This window comes from Rhopalosiphum padi, chromosome 3 (assembly GCF_020882245.1).
Source record: "Rhopalosiphum padi isolate XX-2018 chromosome 3, ASM2088224v1, whole genome shotgun sequence".
NCBI classification, from domain to species: domain Eukaryota; kingdom Metazoa; phylum Arthropoda; class Insecta; order Hemiptera; family Aphididae; genus Rhopalosiphum; species Rhopalosiphum padi.
In genome coordinates this window covers 77844119-77867182 of record NC_083599.1, presented here as the reverse complement: position 1 = coordinate 77867182, position 23064 = coordinate 77844119, and the positions used below count along the sequence as shown (strand labels likewise).

The window sequence follows — 23064 nt, the reverse complement described above, 5'->3', positions numbered from 1 at the left end:
AACAAATAGTTGTGAATCATTTCACGCAAAGCTGAATAGTTTATTTTATACTTCACATCCAAATATTTATATTTTTATTGATGCACTCAAAGAAATCCAATCTAATACATATATTCAAATAAGAAGTAAAGATTTATGCAAAAAATCAAAACACAACATAGAAAAGGAGAATATATTAAGAGAACAAATGACGAAGTACAAAAATAATGAAATTAGTAGACTTCAATTTATTAAGCTCGTATCATTAAAATATTTACCCGTTTAATATCAAGAGTATTATTTATTATTATTATTAAAAATATTAATTATTATAAATTATTATATGCAGGGTTCGGGACTTATAGCATTTGCATATCCATCATAGGTGATGTAAAACATAGCAGAGTGATCTACAAATACGTTTTGTAGTACAGAGAATTAAAATATGAAATTTTATTTTGCATATTTTTGCATATTTTGGGGGGTTTTGCATATTTTAAAGGTTTTTGCATATTTTTTGCTTATTCGACGATTTGTAATGATTGGTGGTTAATATAATTGTTCAAAATGTATTAATTAAAATGTTGAACGATTAATTGCGAAAATTTGTTTTGTAGTAATACTATTTGTGTAGCTATCTGTCACAAAAATGTAGTACGTGCACTTGATTTATAAATACCTACTCAACAAATCGAAAACCATGTAGTTATCTGAGTTATGGTTAATTGAAAAATGTCTGATATGTGTACTTATCTACAGGCTACATTCATATCGCTCGGCAAGTGATTAAAATAATCTAATTTATTGAGAGATCGATAAACTGCACCGGTACACCAGTACAATTACCTATTAGTTCGTTGTTTGTCATCGTGAGTTCGAGTTCGATTTATTGTGTGTCTGTGCGTTTCATAGCTTTAGTAAAATAATGCCAAAAGAAAAACAATCAGTATGTGGTCGTTTAAGAAGCTATGTAACAGAATTTGGTTCTGATACTTTTTCGATAGTCGCGAACAGTTTATTTTGTAAAGTGTGTGAAATTCGAATAAGTTCAGAGAAAAAATTTAATGTTAGCCAACATATTAGTACTGTTAAACACCAAAAAGCTCTCAAACGACAAAAAGACCAGGAACAGAAAAAAAAACAAACACTATTGACCAGTTTGCCAACAAAGTCAGAATTCAATACCGATTTATGCGAAGCTTTAATGGCGGCAAATATTCCTTTGAATAAACTTTCAAACAGTAAATTTCGAGAATTTTAATAAAAATATACAGTTAAAAATATACCATTTGAATCCACTCTGCGTAAGGGATATATTGATGATGTGTACAATAAAACTATTGAGAATATTAAAACTGAGATAGGTGAAAATAAAATTTGGGTCTCTATTGATGAGACGTGTGATGTCGAAGGACGTTTCATAGCAAACGTCGTTGTAGGAGTTCTCAAGACTGATAGTACTGGCAATATATTTTTACTACACTCGGAAGAACTGGATAGAACTAATCATACAACAATTTGCAAACTATTTGATAAGGCAATGGGAATCTTATGGTCTGGAAGTATCAATTACGACAATGTTTTGTTATTTTTAACAGACGCCGCACCATACATGGTAAAAGCTGGATCTGTTTTAAAACGTTTTTATACTAGAATGGTTCATACTACATGTGTTGCTCACGGGATTCATCGTGTAGCCGAGGAAATTCGAGGACAATTTGATGAGGTAGATAACTTAATATCAAATGTAAAAAAAATTTTTAGAAAAGCCCCTTCTAGAATTTTATTATTTAAAACTGAAGCACCTGGAATTAAATTGCCACCAGAACCCATAATAACTCGTTGGGGAACATGGTTGGATGCCGCAATTTACTATTGCGAAAATTTTGAAACAATTGTTCGCATTATACATTTATTAGACGAAAATGATGCAGTTAGTATTCAAAAGGCAAAACTATGAACTTACAATGTAACTTGGCTTTTATCAAATCCAATTTTGAAGTGTTAACTGTAGCTATAAAACAACTACAGACACAATATGTTCCATTAACAGATTCGATAAAACTTATAGAGGATATTGAATCGAAATTATGTAATTTACACGGACCATATGGAATTGCGGTGTCAAAAAAACTTGATCAAGTATTAATAAAAAACAAGGGTTTAAATAGTTTAAAACAAATATGTAAAATTATCACCGGAGGAGAGTCTATGGATCTTCGTTCAATTGCAGAAGATCTAACATGTAATGATCTGTCATTTTTCAAGTATGCTCCCATTACTTCCGTCGACGTGGAACGTTCATTTTCGGCATATAAGTGTATTCTAGTCGATAATAGAAGAGCCTTCCAGTTCGAAAATGTTCGAAAACATCTAATAGTTCAATGCAATCACAAAGGCACTAAGATTTAAATTACAAATTTTTTTATTTTTTTTTTATTTTTTTAAATATAAAAAAAATAATATATTATATATACCTATTTATTAATACATATTATATCAAATAAATCTTTTTTGTTAATGATTTTTAATTTTTTTTTAATTTTTTAGTGCATATTTTTAAATTTTTTAGTGCATATTTTTAAGTTTATTGGGTCATATATAAGCGCATATTTTAGTGCTTTTTAGAGCTATAAGTCCCGAACCCTGATTATATGTATTATGTATTATTAATTTAAAAGTTGACATTGATTACCTATTATTATTATTATTATTATTGACAATATTAATTATTATTAATTATTATATTATGTATTATTTATTAAAAAGTTGACATTGATTACCCATTATTATTATTATTAATTTAGAAAATAAGTACTAATTATTATAAGCATTATTAATTTACTAGAATAAATATTTTATAAGGGACTCAATTGAAGACCACGGAGCAACAACAAGACATCCCCATTTTTTGGCAAAATTTTTTTTTCAGCTTTTGTTATCACAAAAAAATTTTTACGTCGTTTGGTGCAACAATCAGACAAATCCGATCATTAAATACAGAGTTATAATACTTATGGAGATGTCTGGTTTTTATTACGGTGCAACAACCAGACATATCCGGAGATATCTTTTTGTTGCACCGTACAATGGTACCACTGTATAAAAACGTGTTTATCAATTTTTTCCATACCACACTTGTCTTATATCATATAGGAATATTCTCACAAAATAATAAATAATAAATATTTAGATTTTGTTACTTTTAAGTTTTATTATTTTATTAGTTATTTATAATTTATAATATATATTTTATTTGATTGTTGACTTTTAGTTTTATTTTATTTGTTATAAAATACATATTAGTTTAGTCATGAGTGATATAAGTTTAAATGGTTCGAGCATTGATGATTGGTTTAACGATTCTGATTATAATCCTAATTCGCCGATTGAAGTCTCCGAATTTGAAAATATATCAGATTATTCAGATTATGAAAATGTAATGATCAATCGATCATTAATAACGACTGGCTGTAACAATAGTAATGTGAATACGGAATATGATGAAAATATACGAGTTATTGAAGATTCCAACGAAGAACAAAGTGACAGTGAGGTACGTAAAAGTAAAAAAAAAATTACGACAAGTAAATAAATGGAGACGCAATGTATCAAAAAATTCAAAGGCCCAAGGGCTTTCACACATTAGTTTACGTGGAAAACATGTTAGGGCTCGAGTTACAGGTCCACCTTGTAAATGTAATAAAAAATGTTTTACTAAAGTTATTAATTCAGAAAGAGATATAATTATAGATTCATTTAATAACATTGCTAGTAAAGAAAAGCAAGATACATATCTTGCTGGTTTGATCAAAGTTCAAACAGTTAATAGACATAGACCAAAAAATAATAGTAAGCCAAAAAACTGTTCTTGTTATTATAAAATTCGCATTGGTTCAACAGAAAAAATTGTGTGTAAAGTTGCATTTTGTTCATTTTTTGGAATTGGTAAATCAAGAGTGGAAAGAATAATAAAATCTATACAAAATAATGTTATCTCCTGTGGATAAGCGAGGGAAACAAATAAAAAGAGGAAATCAAAAGAAAGATCAAGTCATTTTTCAAATAGAAACCCACATTGATAGTTTTCCATCACGTATATCTCATTATAGTCGTCATAAAAATGAAAGTGTACGGTATTTATCAGCAGATTTAAGTATCAGCAAAATGTATGAACTGTACATGGTAAAACATGAATCAAATACTTGGAAAAGTATTCAAGAGGGAGATAAAAATATAAAACCTAATGTAACATATGATTTTATCGTAATCATTTTTTGACAAATTTCAATTTGTCATTTGGATATCCACGTTCTGACACTTGCCAGAAATGTGATAAACTACAGAACTTTATTACAACAGCTGTTGATGAAACATCTAAAAAAAACTTTGAAACCGAAAAAAAATTACATATTATGAAGGCTGATGTTTTTTATGCTGATATTAAACAAAAAACATTGGAAGCAAAAATTGATACAAATAAATTGGAGGTATTAGCATTTGACTATCAGCAAAATCTTCTTCTACCACATATCCCATGTGGAGATGTGTTCTACAAACAGCAGCTGTGGGTTTATAATTTATGCATAACTTCAGGGAGATTAGGAAAATCATATTTTTTTCTGTATGATGAAGCAACAGGACGAAAAGGCCAAAATGAAGTCATAAGTTTTCTTCACCACTATTTTTCTGAAATAATGGACAGCCAAGTTGAAACTGTATTTATTTTTACAGACAACTGCAGTGCTCAGAATAAAAACAATGCCCTTGTGCAATATTTATACACATTAGCAATGGGAAACATATTTGGGTTAAAAAAAATTATTCACCGCTTTAACTTTTTTACAGGGGACTCAATTCACCGCTTTCGTTTTTTTACAAGGGACTCAGTTTACCTAAAAATAATAATATAGGACTCAATTTACCAAATCCGGAATATTCATTACCAAATCCACCATTAGTTGCTGTTACAATTAAATCAAATTTAAACCAAAATACAGGTAAATAAATGTATTATTTATTTTGTATATTATTTTCTACATAAATTCATTTTTATGACTGCATTGCAGAAAATTATTTGGATCAGAATGATTATAGATCTTCAACTCAATCAAATCCAATTAAAAATAATGACTAGTTTACCAAATATTGATTCATTTTATGCGTCAAGCTCGTGGAAATATTACCTTCATAATTTTTTTTTTCAAACAACATTTATTTAGTTAACTTTATTATTTTTTTTTTTAGCTATTTGCAATGATGGGTTGGATGACACTGAAGCAGTTCTTGAAAAAGACATTATTTCAAATTTTCCAAACGAAGTTAATAACGCTGAAGATTTTTTAGAATTTAAAGATGATTTTGTAATTACATATACAAATCTTGATTCTACATCCAATTGTAATAAATTATCTAACACATCTCTCACTATTTCTTCTTCAATTAAAACAGAAAATACCACTAAGTCAATTAAATTAGCCAAAACTATTATTTCTGAATAATTCATTTTAAGTATGATTTCATATTTTTTAGGTTGTTGTTGCAAAAGTATTTCGGATTTAAAATCATATTTTAAATCTAAAGACAAACAATTTATGGTTCAAATAATGATTCTAAACAATTCTTATACTAAACTTTGTAAAGCTGTGGAAAATATGGACAAAAAAATAGTGAATATCATGAAAGCAGATTCTCGAATTAGAGCCATGGCTGTCCCATTACCATATATTCCTCCAGCATTCATTGGTATCTTAACTGTAAAAACGAAAGATGAACTTAAAACCGTAGAAAAACTATTATCTGATAGTAATGAAGAACCTAATAAATATAAAGAAGAACTGGAAATTCAAAATTATTATTTAAATAAGAAATAATGTAAATATTAAAAAAATCTGATTTCTTCAATTTAATAAAACTGTTAAGTACAATTTTAATACTAAATTAAAAAAAAAAAATTATAACTTAATTTTAATATCTTTTATAGATTAACTTTAAATACATGTAATTTCAAGTAGACTACATATTTTATATTATAATGGCTAATGTATAAGAAGTTATATTTCAGATTCAAATTTGATTTTATATATAAACTCAAAATACATCAGTGCATGTGTATTGTGTATAGGTGAAAACTGATCCACTATCATAGATATTAACATTTTATAGATAATTTACAAATGGAAAGTTATACTCTAAAAATCATGTATCAAGGATACATTTAATTGAAAATTATTTAATAGTTATCGATTTATCATGCATTCGTATTTGATAGTAAATGTTTTTAAATTTGTATCGTCTCGTACATTTAGTCATACATGTTGGATACAGCATATTAACTATTGGCTCCATCCATATTATATATTTAAATAGATTCTAAATAATTGTGTTTTCTTTTTTTTATGGTTTTATTTATGGCATTTCAGAAGTATTATTTGTTGATGAAAGTTGGTGGAATGTCATTTAATGCTGCTATTCGAAAAACAACCGACTGTTGCTTTGAAAAGGAAGTTTTATCAGAATTTAGCTATAAAGGAAAAACAAAAGATAAATTTATTGGTCTACAAATATTTTCGGTTATTTATGGTAACAACACTCATTTATACTAACAAATTATAATATTTATACATCAGATTCCTTGTCAAGTTTTCGTCAAAATGCAGAAGATGAAACTAAATTTCATTCTGTTGCTGATAATTATATAAGACATGCCCCTAATAACTGCAGCATTAAAGAAAGAAAATAAAAATGAAAATATAATTTCCAAATTTTTTTGTTATAAATTGTTTAAGTCAGAAGTATTGACAAATGTATTTTTTTTTTAGTTCCTACTATCATAAGAATACTTTTTTTATTTTATTAAATCAAAAATAAAAGGAATGTTATATTATTAAATAATATTTATATGTATTTTAATATTCATGTTATTTTTTTTAACTGATTTAAAGTTTTATTTTTTATTTTTTTTACAAGTTGTAATAAATATTTTTCATTTTATTTTATAAAACTTTGTTTTTACTTTTAATAATTATTATTTTTCCTTTAGTTTAACATACATTATCATTATTATATTATTCATTATAAGTAGGGCTATAACTAACCAATATTATATCACAGGGAGACTTGAATAAAATTTAAAAAAATTATCTGGGTTTATTAGATTTTTTACAATATTTCAATTTTAATGTGAGATGTGTTCATTTTTAAATTGTTGTTCATCACGCGCATCATAACGTGCATAAAAATTGAAATATTGTTAAAAAATCATAGGTGTAATAAGTCGGTTTTTCAAGACTAATAATTTCCGTTTATTACAAAACTTTCTAACATATACATATATTACAATATTTTCTTTTATATGTAAATGTCTTTTAGTTCATTCGAACGTACAATGAAAAAATAATATTAATTCACACACAAATATATGTAAATAAATACGACTCACGGTTAGAATCACCGGTACCGGGATACCGGCACTCACACAGAGGTGTTAGTACAGGCACACTGTACTCAGGGGCGAACCTAGTGGGGGGGTAGGGTGGTCATAATACCCCCCCAATAATTTGTTTTTAACTTTTCAGTTGGCCATTTTACATTTATGAAAATCTCAATACTCAATATTGAGTACATAATGGCCAACTGATAATTAATTGTACCTATACGGCTACACGATTATGATTTTGATGTTGACTAGAATTAAGCTTATTAGTATGCCTACTAATAATATATTCTACTAACTCTGGACTAGAATATTATCAATTACCACAGAACAAACCTATATTATCTATAGGCTATTATTGGAAAAATAAGCTATAAATTGTTATCAGTGCGTCAGTAATAATAATAGGGATATAAAGTGGTGAGAGCCGAGGGAGATTATAAATCCCAATGTTAGTGGTACCAGTTGCTATAAATAGACAACCGAACGTGTTTGACTTGATTTCTTCTATGGCATCTAATTTGTTATTGTTAATTGTTATATGTATGTAATATTGTGATCAGTACAGCAGTCTAGCGGCAACCACTATTATTTACAAAAATTATAGGTTACGTTATGCTTTATTTATTTAATATAATAATATCGTTTAATTTAATGTGCGTGATTTTTGATTGATGAATACAATTGTATAACAGCCATTAACAGGTAATTATTGTTATATTATTCCGTTAAATTTTTATTTAATTCACATGGCATAAGACATTGTAAAAATATGAACTTAAAATTATATACTTAATTAGATACCTACTTTTAAATGTTAGATATGGGGAAAAGGAGAAAAGTCCAATGTGAGTCATGTGGAAGCATTTTTAATAATGACTTTCAAAAAAAGCATGAAAATGCTCTTCATGGTGGAAAACGAGTGAAAATAAAAGTACCTGGAGCTCCTGCTAATCCATTTGTTGCATCCATGAGTTCTAATATGAAATCAAATGTATTAGAAAATGTAAGTTTTATCTTGCTTATTTTATTATTAAATTCTTTGATAGTATCTACTACTTACCTAATGTAGCCACTTACATAATATTATAATATATTTTGGTTAAAATATCTTTAAAAATTTATTATTATTATGTACTTTACTAATTTGTTCCAAAATTATTTATACCTACTCAGACACCTAGTACCTACATGTCACATACTATTTTCTTTAAATGAATACTTGTATTTATTCATTAAGATAAGTTTATAAAATAAAATGTATTTATTAACAGTAAATTATTTTATAATAAAAAAAAATTGCTTCTATAATTTTTAATTTATAACAAAAATGTTATTATTATAAACATACATTTCAATTTTTAACAGCACCTTGTATGTATAGTATATAATATAATTTTCCATTTATTAAATAAATACAAACTCTTTAAATACATATTTTATTTGTCTTAGGTTAATTCGGAACTTGCAAGTACAACTAATGTTCTAATAGATAAAAATGATGTGTCAACTGTTGCTAGTATTAATGTGAATGACGTTAGCCACGACATCAGCAATGGCCAACATATAAACTTATTAGAGAATGTAAGTACCATATTTCATTTTATAACATAGAATTTATTAAAGAAAATTTTGAAATTGTAGGTTAATCTAAAATATTTTCCATCAACAACTTCTGAAAGTAAAAATAGTAAAACTAATAATTTAACAAATAGTGTATTGAATTGTGCTGGACAATTCAGATACCTTTTTGATTATATAAAACTTTGCAAACCTATTATTCACAATTTTCAAGAATCTGAAGTATTAAATGCTTACAAAATAGTAGTTGAATACTATTTTCTTTAAATGAATACTTGTATTTATTCATTAAGATAAGTTTTAAAAAAAAAATGTATTTATTAACAGTAAATTATTTTATAATAATAAAAACTTGCTTCTTTTAATTTTTAACAGCTCCTTGTATGTATAGTATTTAATATAATTTTCCATTTATTAAATAAATACAAACTCTCTAAATACATATTTTATTTGTCTTAGGTTAATTCGGAACTTGCAAGTACAACTAATGTTCTAATAGATAAAAATGATGTGTCAACTGTTGCTAGTATTAATGTGAATGACGTTAGCCACGACATCAGCAATGGCCAACATATAAACTTATTGGAGAATGTAAGTACCATATTTCATTTTATAACATAGAATTTATTAAAGAAAACTTTGAAATTGTAGGTTAATCTAAAATGTCTTCCATCAACAACTTCTGAAAGTAAAAATAGTAAAACTAATGATTTAACAAATAGTGTATTGAATTGTGCTGGACAATTCAGATACCTTTTTGATTATATAAAACTATGCAAACCTATTATTCACAATTTTCAAGAATCTGAAGTATTAAATGCTTACAAAATAGTAGTTGAAATAAAAGAAGCTATAGATAATATTATAAAAATTTCAAATTCTGTACTAGAAAAATGTAATGATGTAACAACACAACTTGAGAGTCAATCTGGGAATGCATCTGAAGTAGAAGTGATTGATAGTGTAGTTGAACATGATCCAGGAAAAAGGACAAACATTATTTCTGATAATCAACGTCAGTATTTAGTAATGTTGGGGCCTCATCAACCAATGTTGAATGTTTATCCACGAACAGCAAAATATAGTTTTAAATATTCATGGTTTGAAGAATTCCCACATTTAGAGTATAGCATAGTTAAGGATGCAGCGTTCTGTTATGTTTGCTATCTTTTTCCTCGTGGCGTTGGAAGGGAAAAAAGTGAAAATAACTGGACTGTTATAGGAGTGAAAAATTGGAAAAAAATGAAAGGTAATAATGGGACAAACAATGTTGGAAAGTTAAAAAAACATTTTGGTTCTGAAACACATAAGGCGGCACTTTATGAGTTTTGTCATTTTATGAACAAAAATAATCATATTGACATAATGCTTGATAAAAATAAAAGACAAAAAATTATTCAAGAAGAACGAGACCGTGCTTTTCACACTGAAGTAATATCTATTTTACTTGATGTTGCCAAAACTCTCGGTAGACAAAATTTAGCATTTAGAGGTCACGCTAATGATGAAAATGGAAATTTCAAACAAATAATATATCTTATATCTAGACATTGTCCATTATTGAGAGAGTGGTTAGATTCTTCTAGATTTAGACCATATCATACCAATTATATGAGTCCCAAATCTCAAAATGAGTTTATAAATATTTTAGGAAGTTCAATAAAAAGCAGTATTTCAAAAAAAGTTAATGACGCTAGGCAATTTGCAGTGATGGCAGATACAACACCAGACTTATCGCACAAAGATATTTTATCTGTTGTAGTCCGCTTTGTTAATGACAAAGGAAAACCAGAAGAAAGGTTGCTTGAAGTTCGTGAAATTGTAGACAAGACCGGAAAAGGAATGGCTAATGAAATCTTAGATACATTACGTACTAATAATTTAGATCTTCAAAATTTAGTTTTTCAGTCATATGATTTTGCAAATAATATGTCTGGTCAATTTAATGGTGCTCAACAAAAAATATCTGAAGCTATTGGACGTAAAATTCCATATATTCCTTGTAATGCCCATAGAATCAATACTTTTATTGAGCATGCGTGTGATTCCAGTTTAATAGTATCTGACTTATTTTCAATAGTTCAAGAACTATATGTTTTTTTTTCATCAAGTACAAAACGATATGGACCTCTATTGAACAAACTAAATGAAATAGAAAATTCTCTTAAATTGAGAAATTTATCACAAACAAGGTGGACAGCACGTGCTGAAGCTTTAAAATCATTATGGACATCATATCCAATTATTATTGATGTATTGGATAATATTGTTGAAGAAAAGAAAATTGATAAAAAAACTAAAAATACAGCTTTCTCCTTGTCAAAAAAATTAATTTCTGTTGATTTTGTTGTGAGCCTAATGTTTATGAAGAATATTATGTATAAACTAAAACTGTTAACTGAATGTCTTGAATCAGTTGAATTAAACATAACAGATGCTACTTTATTTATTTCAAGTACTCTAAAATCATTAGATATTATAAATTCTGATTCTGAAAATATGGATAACCTTATCCAAAGTGCTGTAGTTTTTTTGAAAAAATATGAAGTTGATGCAGAAAAAGAATTTTCTGTACGACACCGTCGTCGAATTGCACCAAAAAATTTGGACAGTAATAGAAGTAATGCTTCTGAATTTTCCTTTCACTCATTTTATAGAAAAGAGTTTAAAATGGTCTTAGATAAATTGAATGGTTTAATAAAAGATCATCTTGAGAAATCTATAAATGATATTAAGCCATTATACAGTATGTTTAAACCACCATTTTCAAAAGAATTGTTGACGGAAACTCTTATTCAAGATGCAATACAATTTTTACCAAATAATGTTGAAATTGATCCATTAACAGTGCAGTGTGAACTGGAAGTGCTCTATGATCAATGTCAAAATAAAAGCACTATGAGTGACCTAGCAATAGTTTCTCATGAATTGAAAACTGCTTTGCCGTTGGCCAATCTATTATGTCGCTTATCATGTACAGCACCTGTAACCGTTGCTGGCAATGAAAGGTCATTTAGCAAATTGAAAACAGTCAAAAACTATTTAAGAACAACCCAAGAAGACTCTAGATTAAATAATTTGATGTTGCTTTCTTCTGAAAAAGATTTAGTAGATAAAATTTCTTTAAATGAAATGGCTCAAAAATGGGCAACTCTAAAAAAAAGAAGAATACTAATAATCAATAATGATGATAATGAAAAATATTTATAATAGAATTAATAATTTTTATAACAATAATAATATACATTTTTACTATTTACTTTGTTTTCTTTTTTTTAGTACACACACACAATTTGCTATTACTGTTTCACTATGAAACCATTTTACTGTGTCTATTTAAAAAAAATAGTATTTTATCATAATATGTGAATAATTGTAGTTGTATAAATGAAGATTGAAAATTAAAGACAATAATAATAATTAACAAAATGCAAAAAACATCAATAATTCCTAAAGATCCTTTAGGTCATCTATTAATATGTTAAATTAGTATATATTTTATTATTATTTATCATTTTATTGCACCTAATGGAATAATGTTAAAATGGATATTTTTTCATAATCTATTAGTATTATAGTTTGAATTTTTAATTTACTTAAATAATTAAAGCATTTTATCTTTAATAGTTTAATGATGAAATGGCTCCAACAAAATAACAATAACAAGTTGTCCCGGATCAATTTTCTGAGTTGGCCAAACTATTAACTTTGGCCCCCCCAATAATAACCTCCTCGGTACGCCCCTGACTGTACTCCTACTGTGTGAGGCGGCGTTAATACAGGTGAACTATATTCCAACCGTTTAAAGGTCGATAGTGGTCCGGTGAATCAGATGCGGCTTGTTGGCTGCTGCTGAACTGGGCTGGCTGGGCGGCGGCGGCTCCTCGCTGATTGACGGGTTGGCTGGGCGGCGGCTCCTTGCTAACTTGACCGACGGCTTTAGTCACTGGTCTAAGCCGGAAAACATACAGCGGCGTTAATACAGGCACAGTATACTCTGTATTCCAACTGTACGGGAATTCCGACCTAGTCCCGGCTTCTTCAGCTCGGCGGTGAGATTTTATTTGAGTGTCGCGGCCGGGTCCCTTATCTGCACCGGTAACAACTCACTGTTTTTGCAGATGTTCTTTCGTGTGCTGTGACCTTTGGCGACTTTTCGGTAGTTATTCTCTTCTTTTTATGAATGAAGTGTATTGGAGATTGATCAGGAAGATGTACTTGTTATTTTTTGTCTTGAGGATAATTTTTTTATTTAATAAAAGGTGTGAACCACGACTGGCCATGTGGTTAACGAAATACATATAGTCGCGTGTGATGATTGTCGACACGATCGTCGAGGTAACGAAATACCGGTTGCGCGCTCTAGCGGTCATAGTATTCGTTACCTAGGTTAAAGCCACGGTAGATTATAGAGGTGTACGCACGGATATCAAAACACCGTCCCATCAAACGTGATATTAAGAATGTTTAGCCACTAGAGCGCGCCTTAATCTAGTGGCCTCATTTATTCACGGTCATAGTCATGGCATTCGCGATTATATAAATACAACTTACAAGACGTATTCAACACGATTTAATATTACAGTTTAAATTTACAATAATTTTCTGAACATTTAATTTAAAAAAAATATTTTAGCAAAAGTTAAAGTTGAGCTTAAACTATAACAGTTTAACTAAAATATTAAATATTAAGTGTTCTATATTATCAGGCAAAGTTGTAAGTATGGTGAAATGTTTTGTAGCGTTTTGTAAATCCGGGTATAGTTCTTGTAAGGAAAAGGTAAGATATTTTGTATTAATTATTATTACAATATATAGTTAGAATAAATGTTATTTATGTATTAGATATCAATGTTTAAAGTCCCTCATGGCAATTTATTTGATGACTGGAGAAAAGCTATACCAAAAAGAGAAATTGAACTTGGGCCAAATTCGTATATATGTTTAAAACATTTTAAAAAAAATGAGGTACTTTAGGCTTGGACATCTGGAGCCGGAGAATCACAAATTTCTGTAAGTGTTCATAATAGCCTAATTTATTAATACAATTAGTTTTTATTTAATATAGTACCTATTAATTTTGAATATTATTAGAAATAGTTCCATGTATAAAAACAAATGTTTTTGTTCATAGATTTATGACATATTAGTTAAATAGGTCTTTTAATTTCTTTTATGACTTGTTTCCTTTAGATTCCATTACAAAGACCAAAATTACTTAAAGGTGCAATTCCATCTATATTTCCTGGATGCCCTTTATCATGTATACCAAAGATCACAAATAAAAGAAAAAGTCACAAAAAAAAGAGTTGTTCATTCAAATACAGATAGTTGTGTTGCAACAACATCTATTGTTAAAATATCTGAATATGATCAGGGTAATGTATATTCAATTAACTATGATTTCCTATGAACATGTGATAAATTTAATAAATTAATTTGGAGACTTATTTAAGGAATTTAAAAAATATATTTTGTTTATAGAATTAAACACTACTAATATTTCATCAACATTGGAATCTGGTATTGACGAACAACTTATTTTTAATGTTTGGGATACTTTATTGACAATTGAATTACCAGATCCATCCTGGGTTTCATATCAAATAAATGAAATGAAAATACTTGCTCAAATGGAACTGTGTCAGAACCAATGTCTGTAGTTGTTAAGGAAATTCGAACAATGAAAAACTCCAATGCAATTATTACATTTATATTGGGAAAGCCATTTGAAACTTCACAAAAAGTGACTTCAAGTTTTCAATTAAAAACTATTGTTTATAGTTTACACTCTGTTGCTATTTGTCGTGGTGTTTCACCTGTAATTTCCTATAATGCTGTACATAATATGAAAAAAGGATACATAAATATTTTAAATTGTTGGCAAAGTGTAGAATGTGTATTTCAAATTAAAGAGCCTAATAAGAGCATATGCTCTAAATGTGTTTTATTAAGTAGAGCACTTGCTTCAAAAGTGTCCAGGTATGTTAATAAAGTTTTGGAAAAATAGTATTAATAAAATATAATATTCATTTTATGATATAATTTATAGGTCATATAAAGATAAAGGTAAAAATAAGTCACTGTCTACATAATTAAGTGCCGGAAAGAGAAAAAAAGTAATCCGCACACGCCAGGCTATTAGAAAGTCCAGAATACGATTATTACACAAAAATAATCAACTTGAAGAAATGGTAAAATCCTACAAGTATAAAATTGATAGTATTTCAGAAGAAACTATACAACAGCATATAAAACGCTCAATTTGAATTCTTCACAAAGTATGGTAATAAATGAATGTTTACGAATTGGAAAATTTAATTCCAAAACAAGTAGAAGGTATTCAAATGATTGGTTGCTTACTTGCTTGCTTATGCAGATTCGTAGTCCTGCAATGTATAAATTTATGCTAAAAAATGAAATTTTGCCACTCCCTTGTGTACAAACTATTAAAAGGCATCTTAGTTTGGTAAAATTGGATTTTGGATTTGATCCGGCATTCTTTGAAATGTTCAAGAAAAAAATTAATTAAAAAACTGAACAACAAAAGTATGGTGTTCATATTTTTGACGAAATGAGTGTTCGTAAGTCATTGAAGACTGATCCAAAAACTCTTCGATATCAAGGGGTGGTAGACTTTGGTAATGATGATATTGCCAGTACAAAAAATGAAGCTTTGGCTGACCATGCTTTAGTATTTGGTTTTTCTTCTCTCTGTGAAAACTACTTCCAACCTATCGGATGCTTTGCTGCTAAAGGTGCTACCAATGGTGTGACTTTGGCAAAATTAATAGTTCAAGCAATCCTATTACTTGAACATGCTGGTGCTAAAGTAACAGGGATAATATGTGATGGAGCTAAACCAAATAGACGGATGTGGAAAGAATTTGGAATAACTGGTGAACTTGGTGCGGTAAAACATTTTTTTAATAATCCTCACGACGAGAGTAGAAAAATATTCGTACTTTCAGATACACCACACTTATTTAAATGCATTCGCAATCGCCTTCTAGCAAAAGAGCTTATGGTATCTATAACCTACTAATAAATTTGTTACTAAATAATCATTGAAGATTATAGTAGATATAATCTACCATGGTATAAAATTAATTTTTTTTCTTTTTAGACTAGCTTTGGATTAGTTTGTTGGAGGCATTACCAAATTCTTTATAATAAAGAAAAGATTCTACCAGGTAATACAAGGGTATGTCCAAAACTTACTGAATCACATGTTAACCCATGTAGTTTTGCCAAAATGAGAGTATCATTTATGACACAGGTAATTTTTCTATTATAATTATGATAAACTTTTCTTATATTAAAAAAATTCATTTAATTTTAGATATTTAGTAAGTCAGTTTACGTAGGATTAAATATGTACAGAGAGCGTCTTACTGAAGAACTGGAAGATAGTGAATCAACTGCTAAATTTTCATTATTTTTGAATAATTTATTTGATTGCCTGAACAGACGTTATCCTGGAGAAGGAATTAAACACGATAGTCCTGATATTAATGTGAGCAAAACTCTGTTTTATAACAATAATGTTTTATTATTATTATTTATTTTTTAATTTAAAATTTGCTATAGTAATAGTTTGATAATTATACCATACCAATATATTTTATTCTAGACTATAAAAGATGGTATAGCTTGGCTTAACTGTTGGGAATCGGAGGTTTCAAACAAAATTATTACACCTGAACAATTGTTATCGAAGGAAACAGCTGAGGGTCTTAGAGTTACTCTTCATTCAACAGTTGATTTGATTGAATACCTTCATAGTGTTGGGTTTGACTATGTTTTAACTTCAAAAGCTAATCAGGATAAAATTGAAATAAGTCACATTTATAATATTGTTTTAATATGTTAAGTTCTCAAAACTAAATGTGCATATTTATTTAATTTTAATTATTGTGGTTATAATCTATTCTACCATTTGTATATTTATTATTAGTATTTACACATATTTTGTGATTGAATTATTGAATTATTGAATTTTACACTAATATTTACTATATTGTACTTAATTGAATTTATTTTACAGCCTATTTCATTTTGAAATCATATGAATTGATAAACAAAGATGAATTAATGTCATATAACACAAGGACTTAAAAAGATTATTTTCAATAAATTATAGAGTTTGTTAAAAATCTGTAATTTAAACTACGGTAGATTCTAAGATCTACCGATCTACCGTGTTTGAAACTAATCTCAATAAGTAACAGTATTTACCTGATTCTGTGATTTAAATCAAAGGGTATATTTTAATCATGGTGTATTATAATCAGCCATGATTTTAAAAATACAAGATATTAATTGTATCTTATATTTTGTGGGTAAAGTATTAAATAAACTATCTATTGTATTTAATTTGTTTGCAGTAAATTAATAATGCACTTGCCAATTTTTAATACTTGAGTAACGTATGCACCACAAAATATATTTTTATTATAAGTCAACAATTATATGCTTATTATTCATCAAAAATTATATGCTTAATATTCGTCAACAATTATATAATATATAATTGATGTCACCTTTTTAATTGCAATGTTTATTTAATTCTAAAAATTGAACATGTTATAATTTATAATTTTTTTTTCAGCAATTTTTTGGTATAATACGACAAGCTGGTGGTCAAAATGACCATCCTGCAATGCCTACATTCCAACAGTTATATCGTCTTATATCAACATATAAATTATTAAAACCTCCAAAATTTGGTAACTGTTCAGTCAATAATGATGAACTAATGGAGAGCTCTATAAGTTTTGATGACTATAAAAGCATCTTTGGAGGCGATACTGGTAGTACTGTCCTTCAAAAACTAAAAAATTGTTTAGATTCAATTGTAGAATATGATGATTGGGAAGGAGAAGATTTAATAGCCAATAATTATAAATCACTAGAACTAGTGGAAATTGTAATTTATTATGCTTCAGGATATTTGTGTCGTCGTCTACTTAAGACTACAAAATGTGAGACTTGTCTTAGTTCCTTTTTAACCAACCTAGATACTTTCAATTTAGCTGTGGCAGAACTTGTAAGTATGAAAACGAAAGTTTTTTTATTGAATTGCAATATTTATTTATATGACATTTTCTTAAATGCTGAGAAATTTTTTGTAAAAAATGTAATTTACTCGGATTGTTATGAAAAAACACTCACAGATATTATTATAAATGTGAACTTAAAATTTCCATGCAATGAACATAAAAGCAATGTTTTAGCAAGTTATTTACATTATTATATTCGTATGAGAATGAGACAATATGAACGGGAACAAAATCGGTCTTGTAAAAAAAAATCAAGAGACAAAAAAAAGAATCTAAACTATATGTTACATAAGCATTAAGCACACATCTATTTATATTATAATTTAACTTCTTATTTGTATTATTATGTATACATTTTGTCTTAAGCAAAATTATATTTGACATTGTTATTATTATTATTATACAGGTACTATTCTTAATATTCATTTCTTTTTTTCTAATTCATTTAAGAAAACATATTTATTTCTTATGTAATTTTATGTTAATGTTTGTGTTTATAATTTAAAATACATTAATATGTCTTTTTTATATTTGCAATTATTATTTTGTATATACCCAATATTGTACAAATGAAAATTAGGGCCACTCGATTGCAGCGCGATCTACCGGTTAATGCTTGACTCAAACACATCCACTGGGACAATTGTGTGCATTATGAATATACGGCTGTGCGTATACCTCTATAATCTACCGTGGTTAAAGCATATAATAATGTTATTCTTAACTTAAACTTTAATAATTGATTTAATTAATCTAATACTATATAGCTAACAACATGGTATACCTACAAGGTTATTTCTAGTGAATGCTGGGGAACTATTTATTGGGAGAGAATGATAAAAAATTAACAATAATTTAAAAAATTAATTAAAATATCTAATATACATTATGCGAAAATTACTTTTTTGATATAGTGAATTTATCATAGAAATATATAAACACACACATTGATTTTCAGTTATCTTTTTAATATTGTATGAATATTACCTATCGAATGTACAAAAAAATATATACTGAATATCAAATATATATCAATATAGGTATCGCATTTGCTATATGGGTACGCGTAAGCAAGTAAACACGAATCATTGTTAGGTATACTAATTTCATTTTGTCACACTTTTTTTCTCATTAAACTTTTATTTTATTACGTACATATCAGTGGCGTGGCGTGGGTATTAAAAGAATGTAATCAGTGTACTGTGTAAACAAGAAAAAACGGCTACAGTCTACAACGCGTCGGATTACGAGCTGGTCGCTACTTGTTTCTCGCGTAAGCAATATCAAATGTGCTTACAAACGCTAGTTAAATACGTGACCCCTTCTATGACTATGACGTTATAGGCTATTCGTAAACAACAGTTCCGCGTAAGAAATTTCAGAATGTGTTACACTACAAATCGTATTATGATATGCCGTTAACATAATGGATTAAAAATAGACCGTCAATCGATAATTTTCCCTAAATATAGTACACAGTACACGACACAAACAAAACAATAACAATAACCACTATTTACTACCAATAACTTTAAATATTTTATAAATAAAAATAAAATTTTAAAATTTAATCATTTATTATGTACCTACCTATAATATAATAATATAATATTACATTATATTCTTAAGAGGACGTGGCACCCAAAGCGAAACGTATACAACGTCCAAGAGAATGCGCTGTTAGGTGTTTTCGCGATCCGCAAGCACGCGGCGTTAAGCCACGCCCACTATTCGCAGTCGACGGCTGCTCGTTCGGGAGCGTCGCTTATTATTATATGAACGTTCTTCTGAATACTTATATGTCGCAATGTACTATTTTCTTGATAACCGCGCGCCGCGTACCCACCTTCTATTTTTTAAATTAAGTTACTGCTAGCATTTGTATATACACTAAAATATAGATCGTAAAAACTGTAATACAATATAGCTTGATTCGTATTTATACCTTTATTACTTCTAATTCAAATAAAATAAAATAAAATAATAATAATCAATATAGTTAACATAGTAAATAAAAATAACACAATTGAATTAATATTAAATTTTTGTTTTTCGTCTTTCACGTTAATCTGTTATTAATTAGCTGTTTTGCGATTTTCATTTGCTGTAAAATTATTTTTGACTCTCTTATGTCTGATTTCATAAATCTATATTTATAAACAGGATCCACGATTTCTAGCAGCAAACAGTTTAGATAAAACCTATAAGTATAAAATTGAATATTGATATACTTACTATATTTTATTAATAACTAAATATTGGATTTAACAAAAGTTAAATCAATATTAATTCTAACAATGTTTACGTTTTTAATTTATCGACCATATGTGTGCTCCAAAAATCATCATCATATTTTATTATCTGGACTGACATCCAATTAGTCGTGTATATAATAAAAAAGCATTGTTCCTTTTGAGAAATATGCAATTGTCCTTGAATTTGGTAGTAGTAAATATGATTTTTACTTAATACCAATTTGTTTTCTTTGATGGAACAATACTTCAGCTGTGTTAAATAAATTAGGTTTTAAAAAAATAAATAAGGAAAGGTATTTTTTTAGTAGAAAACAAACTTTGCCAGTGGATACAGCCTCCATCTCATTTTCCGTGTCTTTTGTAGCATAAGGACATTTAATTTCAACGATAGCAGTATCACCAATAATTCCATCTAAAATAATTTTGAAAAAAAAATATCGTAATATTAATTAATGAATTATTTTATTATATACTAGAGAAAATAGTAAGAAAATCAAATCTTGTTAAACCTGGACTAGCAGCTAAATATGGAATTTGCGTATCAATCAAAAGACCACATTTTTTTATTTTGTAACCGAACTTTTCTTCAAATTTTGTTTTTGCCTCGTCTTCCATATCCCTACCATACTGGACAGACCTATAAAATAAAAAAATATAGAATCTATTAAATAAAAAAAGAAATAGAAATAAAAATATTCTTAATATTAACAATGCACATTTTAATTATAGTGCGGTATTTTAAGTGTATAACATTAAACTAACTTGTTATTGAATGTTAGATATAAGATTGAATGCACTATATTTTTGCAACTAGTATTACGACGCATTTTGCATACACGACCAAAGTTACTAGCGGTGAGTCGAATCATCCTTTCTGCCCTCCAGTTTTCACTTTCGGCTTGATGTCTTGTAGTTTCTTCTACTGTGGTGCGGTTGACGTCATATAAAGTCCTTTAGAAACGAAATTATTGAATAAAACGAATAATAGCTAGGTATTGGGTATTCAGTATTTATATCGTTGTTTGCCTATAGTACCTACTTCAGAAACTGTTCCATATCTTTTACAAATGATGGATCATCGACTTCTCTTATACCTATAATAACGTAAACAATACGACAGTTATTAATTAGATATAATTAAGTTTATTTATTACAATTTACAATAATATATGAGCTTATCATTACATACCGTCTAATATGTCTGCGTTACCATAATGTTCGTCTGGTTTGGAACTAGCTTTTGGTCGTCGTTTTACTTTATATTTAAGTTTGGTCGAAAGTCGTCTTCGTTTTTGGCAAGCAGAACGTTTTTTTATTACTTTACTCAAAAATGATTTAGCCGTTTTTCCTAACAAAAAAAATAATTAATAGGTTATTTTACATTTGTATATAATAATAATTTTCAAAAAAAAATGTTATCTTACCAGGACTTGTTTGAGTGATATGTTTTTTTACAGCTCTTAAATACTCGCTAGAATTAAAACTAACCACGGCTGCTAATATCCTTGTATTATAAGAACTCCTTCGATTATAATTTATTCTTTTGCCACCAAGAAATTTATTAATAACACTATTAAATTGTTCGCAAATGTTATTGTCTACGTCCAATATAAGACTCTTTGCATTATTAGCCAAACGAGAAACAATTATATTAATTTCTTTGACTATACCATCATTTTCATTTGTCTTGCAGTTATCAACTAAGTTATCTGCAGATTTTTCGCAAAAATAAGGAGCACATTTTTTATGGCAATCAAAAAGTCGATGGTTTGGTGCGTTGGTTATGTCGTATTTAAGATCTAAAAAGCCCCAAATAAATAAATAAAATGTAATAAACAATAACATAAATTAGGTAGGTACTTACTTAAAATTTTCTGTTGTAATGGTTTTTCCTCAGATTTTCTATACTGTATAGCTTTGGTTATATCAGTTCTAAGCCTAACAAGGTTATCAGCAATTTTTTTTCTTATTGCAATAGGAAATTCTGTCCGTTTAGTGAGTGCAGACATTTTTTGGGAATAGTTCCTAAGCATATGATTTCTGCATTCAATTTTTTCGACTCTTAGGCTCGGACCATACGGTAGTATTTCATTTAGCCTTTTTGTGACACTACTGTCACCGTCACCTAAAACATTTTTTTAGATTCTGAACGGAGTGAAAAATACAAGAATGTTCATAAGTTGTACTTATTGCCATTAAAAAAATCGTCGGTCACATTTTTTTTATTTCTTCAATTTTTAACAAAATATGATAAAATCGCATAAATTTAAAGTTATTTTGTTGTTAAAAATTCATAAAATTTGATTATAAATTTTTATTTATGTAATAAACGTAATTGTATCTTACCAATTAATTTTGAATATTTAACGCCATGCATTTCGAAACTCTTGGTAAAACCTTCGGCTACTCCGTCCGCTTCAATACTTGTAGCACCGTGTTTCCAATTCAGGAAGCATGTGTGTATAGGTTTTTCAATATTTTTATTAGAAGAACGTTTACAAATTACGCAATATCGGTTTCTGATTCCGACAAAAAGTATTTTTTTTGTTTTGTATCCAATAATACTTGCCTAAAGTCACGTAAAAATTAGTTAAGATTAGTTATAGATTTGTCTATTAATTTAATTAATAGTTATTTGAATTTTATTTTATTATGTACTTTTTAAATTGTTTAAAACACTTACCACTCCGGAAAAAGCGTCGTATTTTGTTTTATAGCTCCGCTTGGACCACTGAGCGTCCGCAACAACTGT

General features: G+C 28.0%; 3 protein-coding genes across 3 annotated transcripts; 2 read left to right on the top strand and 1 right to left on the bottom strand.

Annotated features, from left to right (window-relative positions):
- The first annotated feature begins 7513 nt into the window (after positions 1-7513).
- Positions 7514-9658, top strand: LOC132926886 (uncharacterized). Its single transcript, XM_060991309.1, has 3 exons — positions 7514-8420; positions 8867-8998; positions 9455-9658. Exons 1-3 carry the CDS (start codon positions 8229-8231, stop codon positions 9614-9616), a joined length of 486 nt encoding a protein of 161 aa, XP_060847292.1. The 5' UTR covers positions 7514-8228; the 3' UTR covers positions 9617-9658.
- Positions 9659-10024: 366 nt separating this feature from the next.
- Positions 10025-12652, top strand: LOC132925813 (zinc finger MYM-type protein 1-like). The gene is made up of 3 exons (XM_060990177.1): positions 10025-11248; positions 11366-12142; positions 12623-12652. The coding sequence occupies exons 1-3, from the start codon at positions 10025-10027 to the stop codon at positions 12650-12652; spliced, it is 2031 nt and encodes a 676-aa protein (XP_060846160.1).
- Positions 12653-20583: 7931 nt separating this feature from the next.
- LOC132926314 (uncharacterized) lies at positions 20584-21655 on the bottom strand. Its single transcript, XM_060990664.1, is given in 6 exon segments — positions 20584-20613; positions 20615-20724; positions 20822-20949; positions 21075-21263; positions 21352-21406; positions 21502-21655. Coding segments are annotated over 5 exon segments (474 nt in total). The 5' UTR covers positions 21369-21406; positions 21502-21655.
- Between the last annotated feature and the right edge of the window lie 1409 nt (positions 21656-23064).

Coding starts and splice junctions, on each gene's coding strand:
- LOC132926886 (XM_060991309.1), top strand. CDS start 8,229: ATGTTAGATATGGGGAAAAGGAGAAAAGTCCAATGTGAGTCATGTGGA. Junction 8,421..8,866: donor AATCAAATGTATTAGAAAAT/GTAAGTTTTATC, acceptor TATTTGTCTTAG/GTTAATTCGGAACTTGCAAG. Junction 8,999..9,454: donor ATATAAACTTATTAGAGAAT/GTAAGTACCATA, acceptor TATTTGTCTTAG/GTTAATTCGGAACTTGCAAG.
- LOC132925813 (XM_060990177.1), top strand. CDS start 10,025: ATGTTGGGGCCTCATCAACCAATGTTGAATGTTTATCCACGAACAGCA. Junction 11,249..11,365: donor CATATCCAATTATTATTGAT/GTATTGGATAAT, acceptor ATGTTTATGAAG/AATATTATGTATAAACTAAA. Junction 12,143..12,622: donor ATGAAATGGCTCAAAAATGG/GCAACTCTAAAA, acceptor TATCTTTAATAG/TTTAATGATGAAATGGCTCC.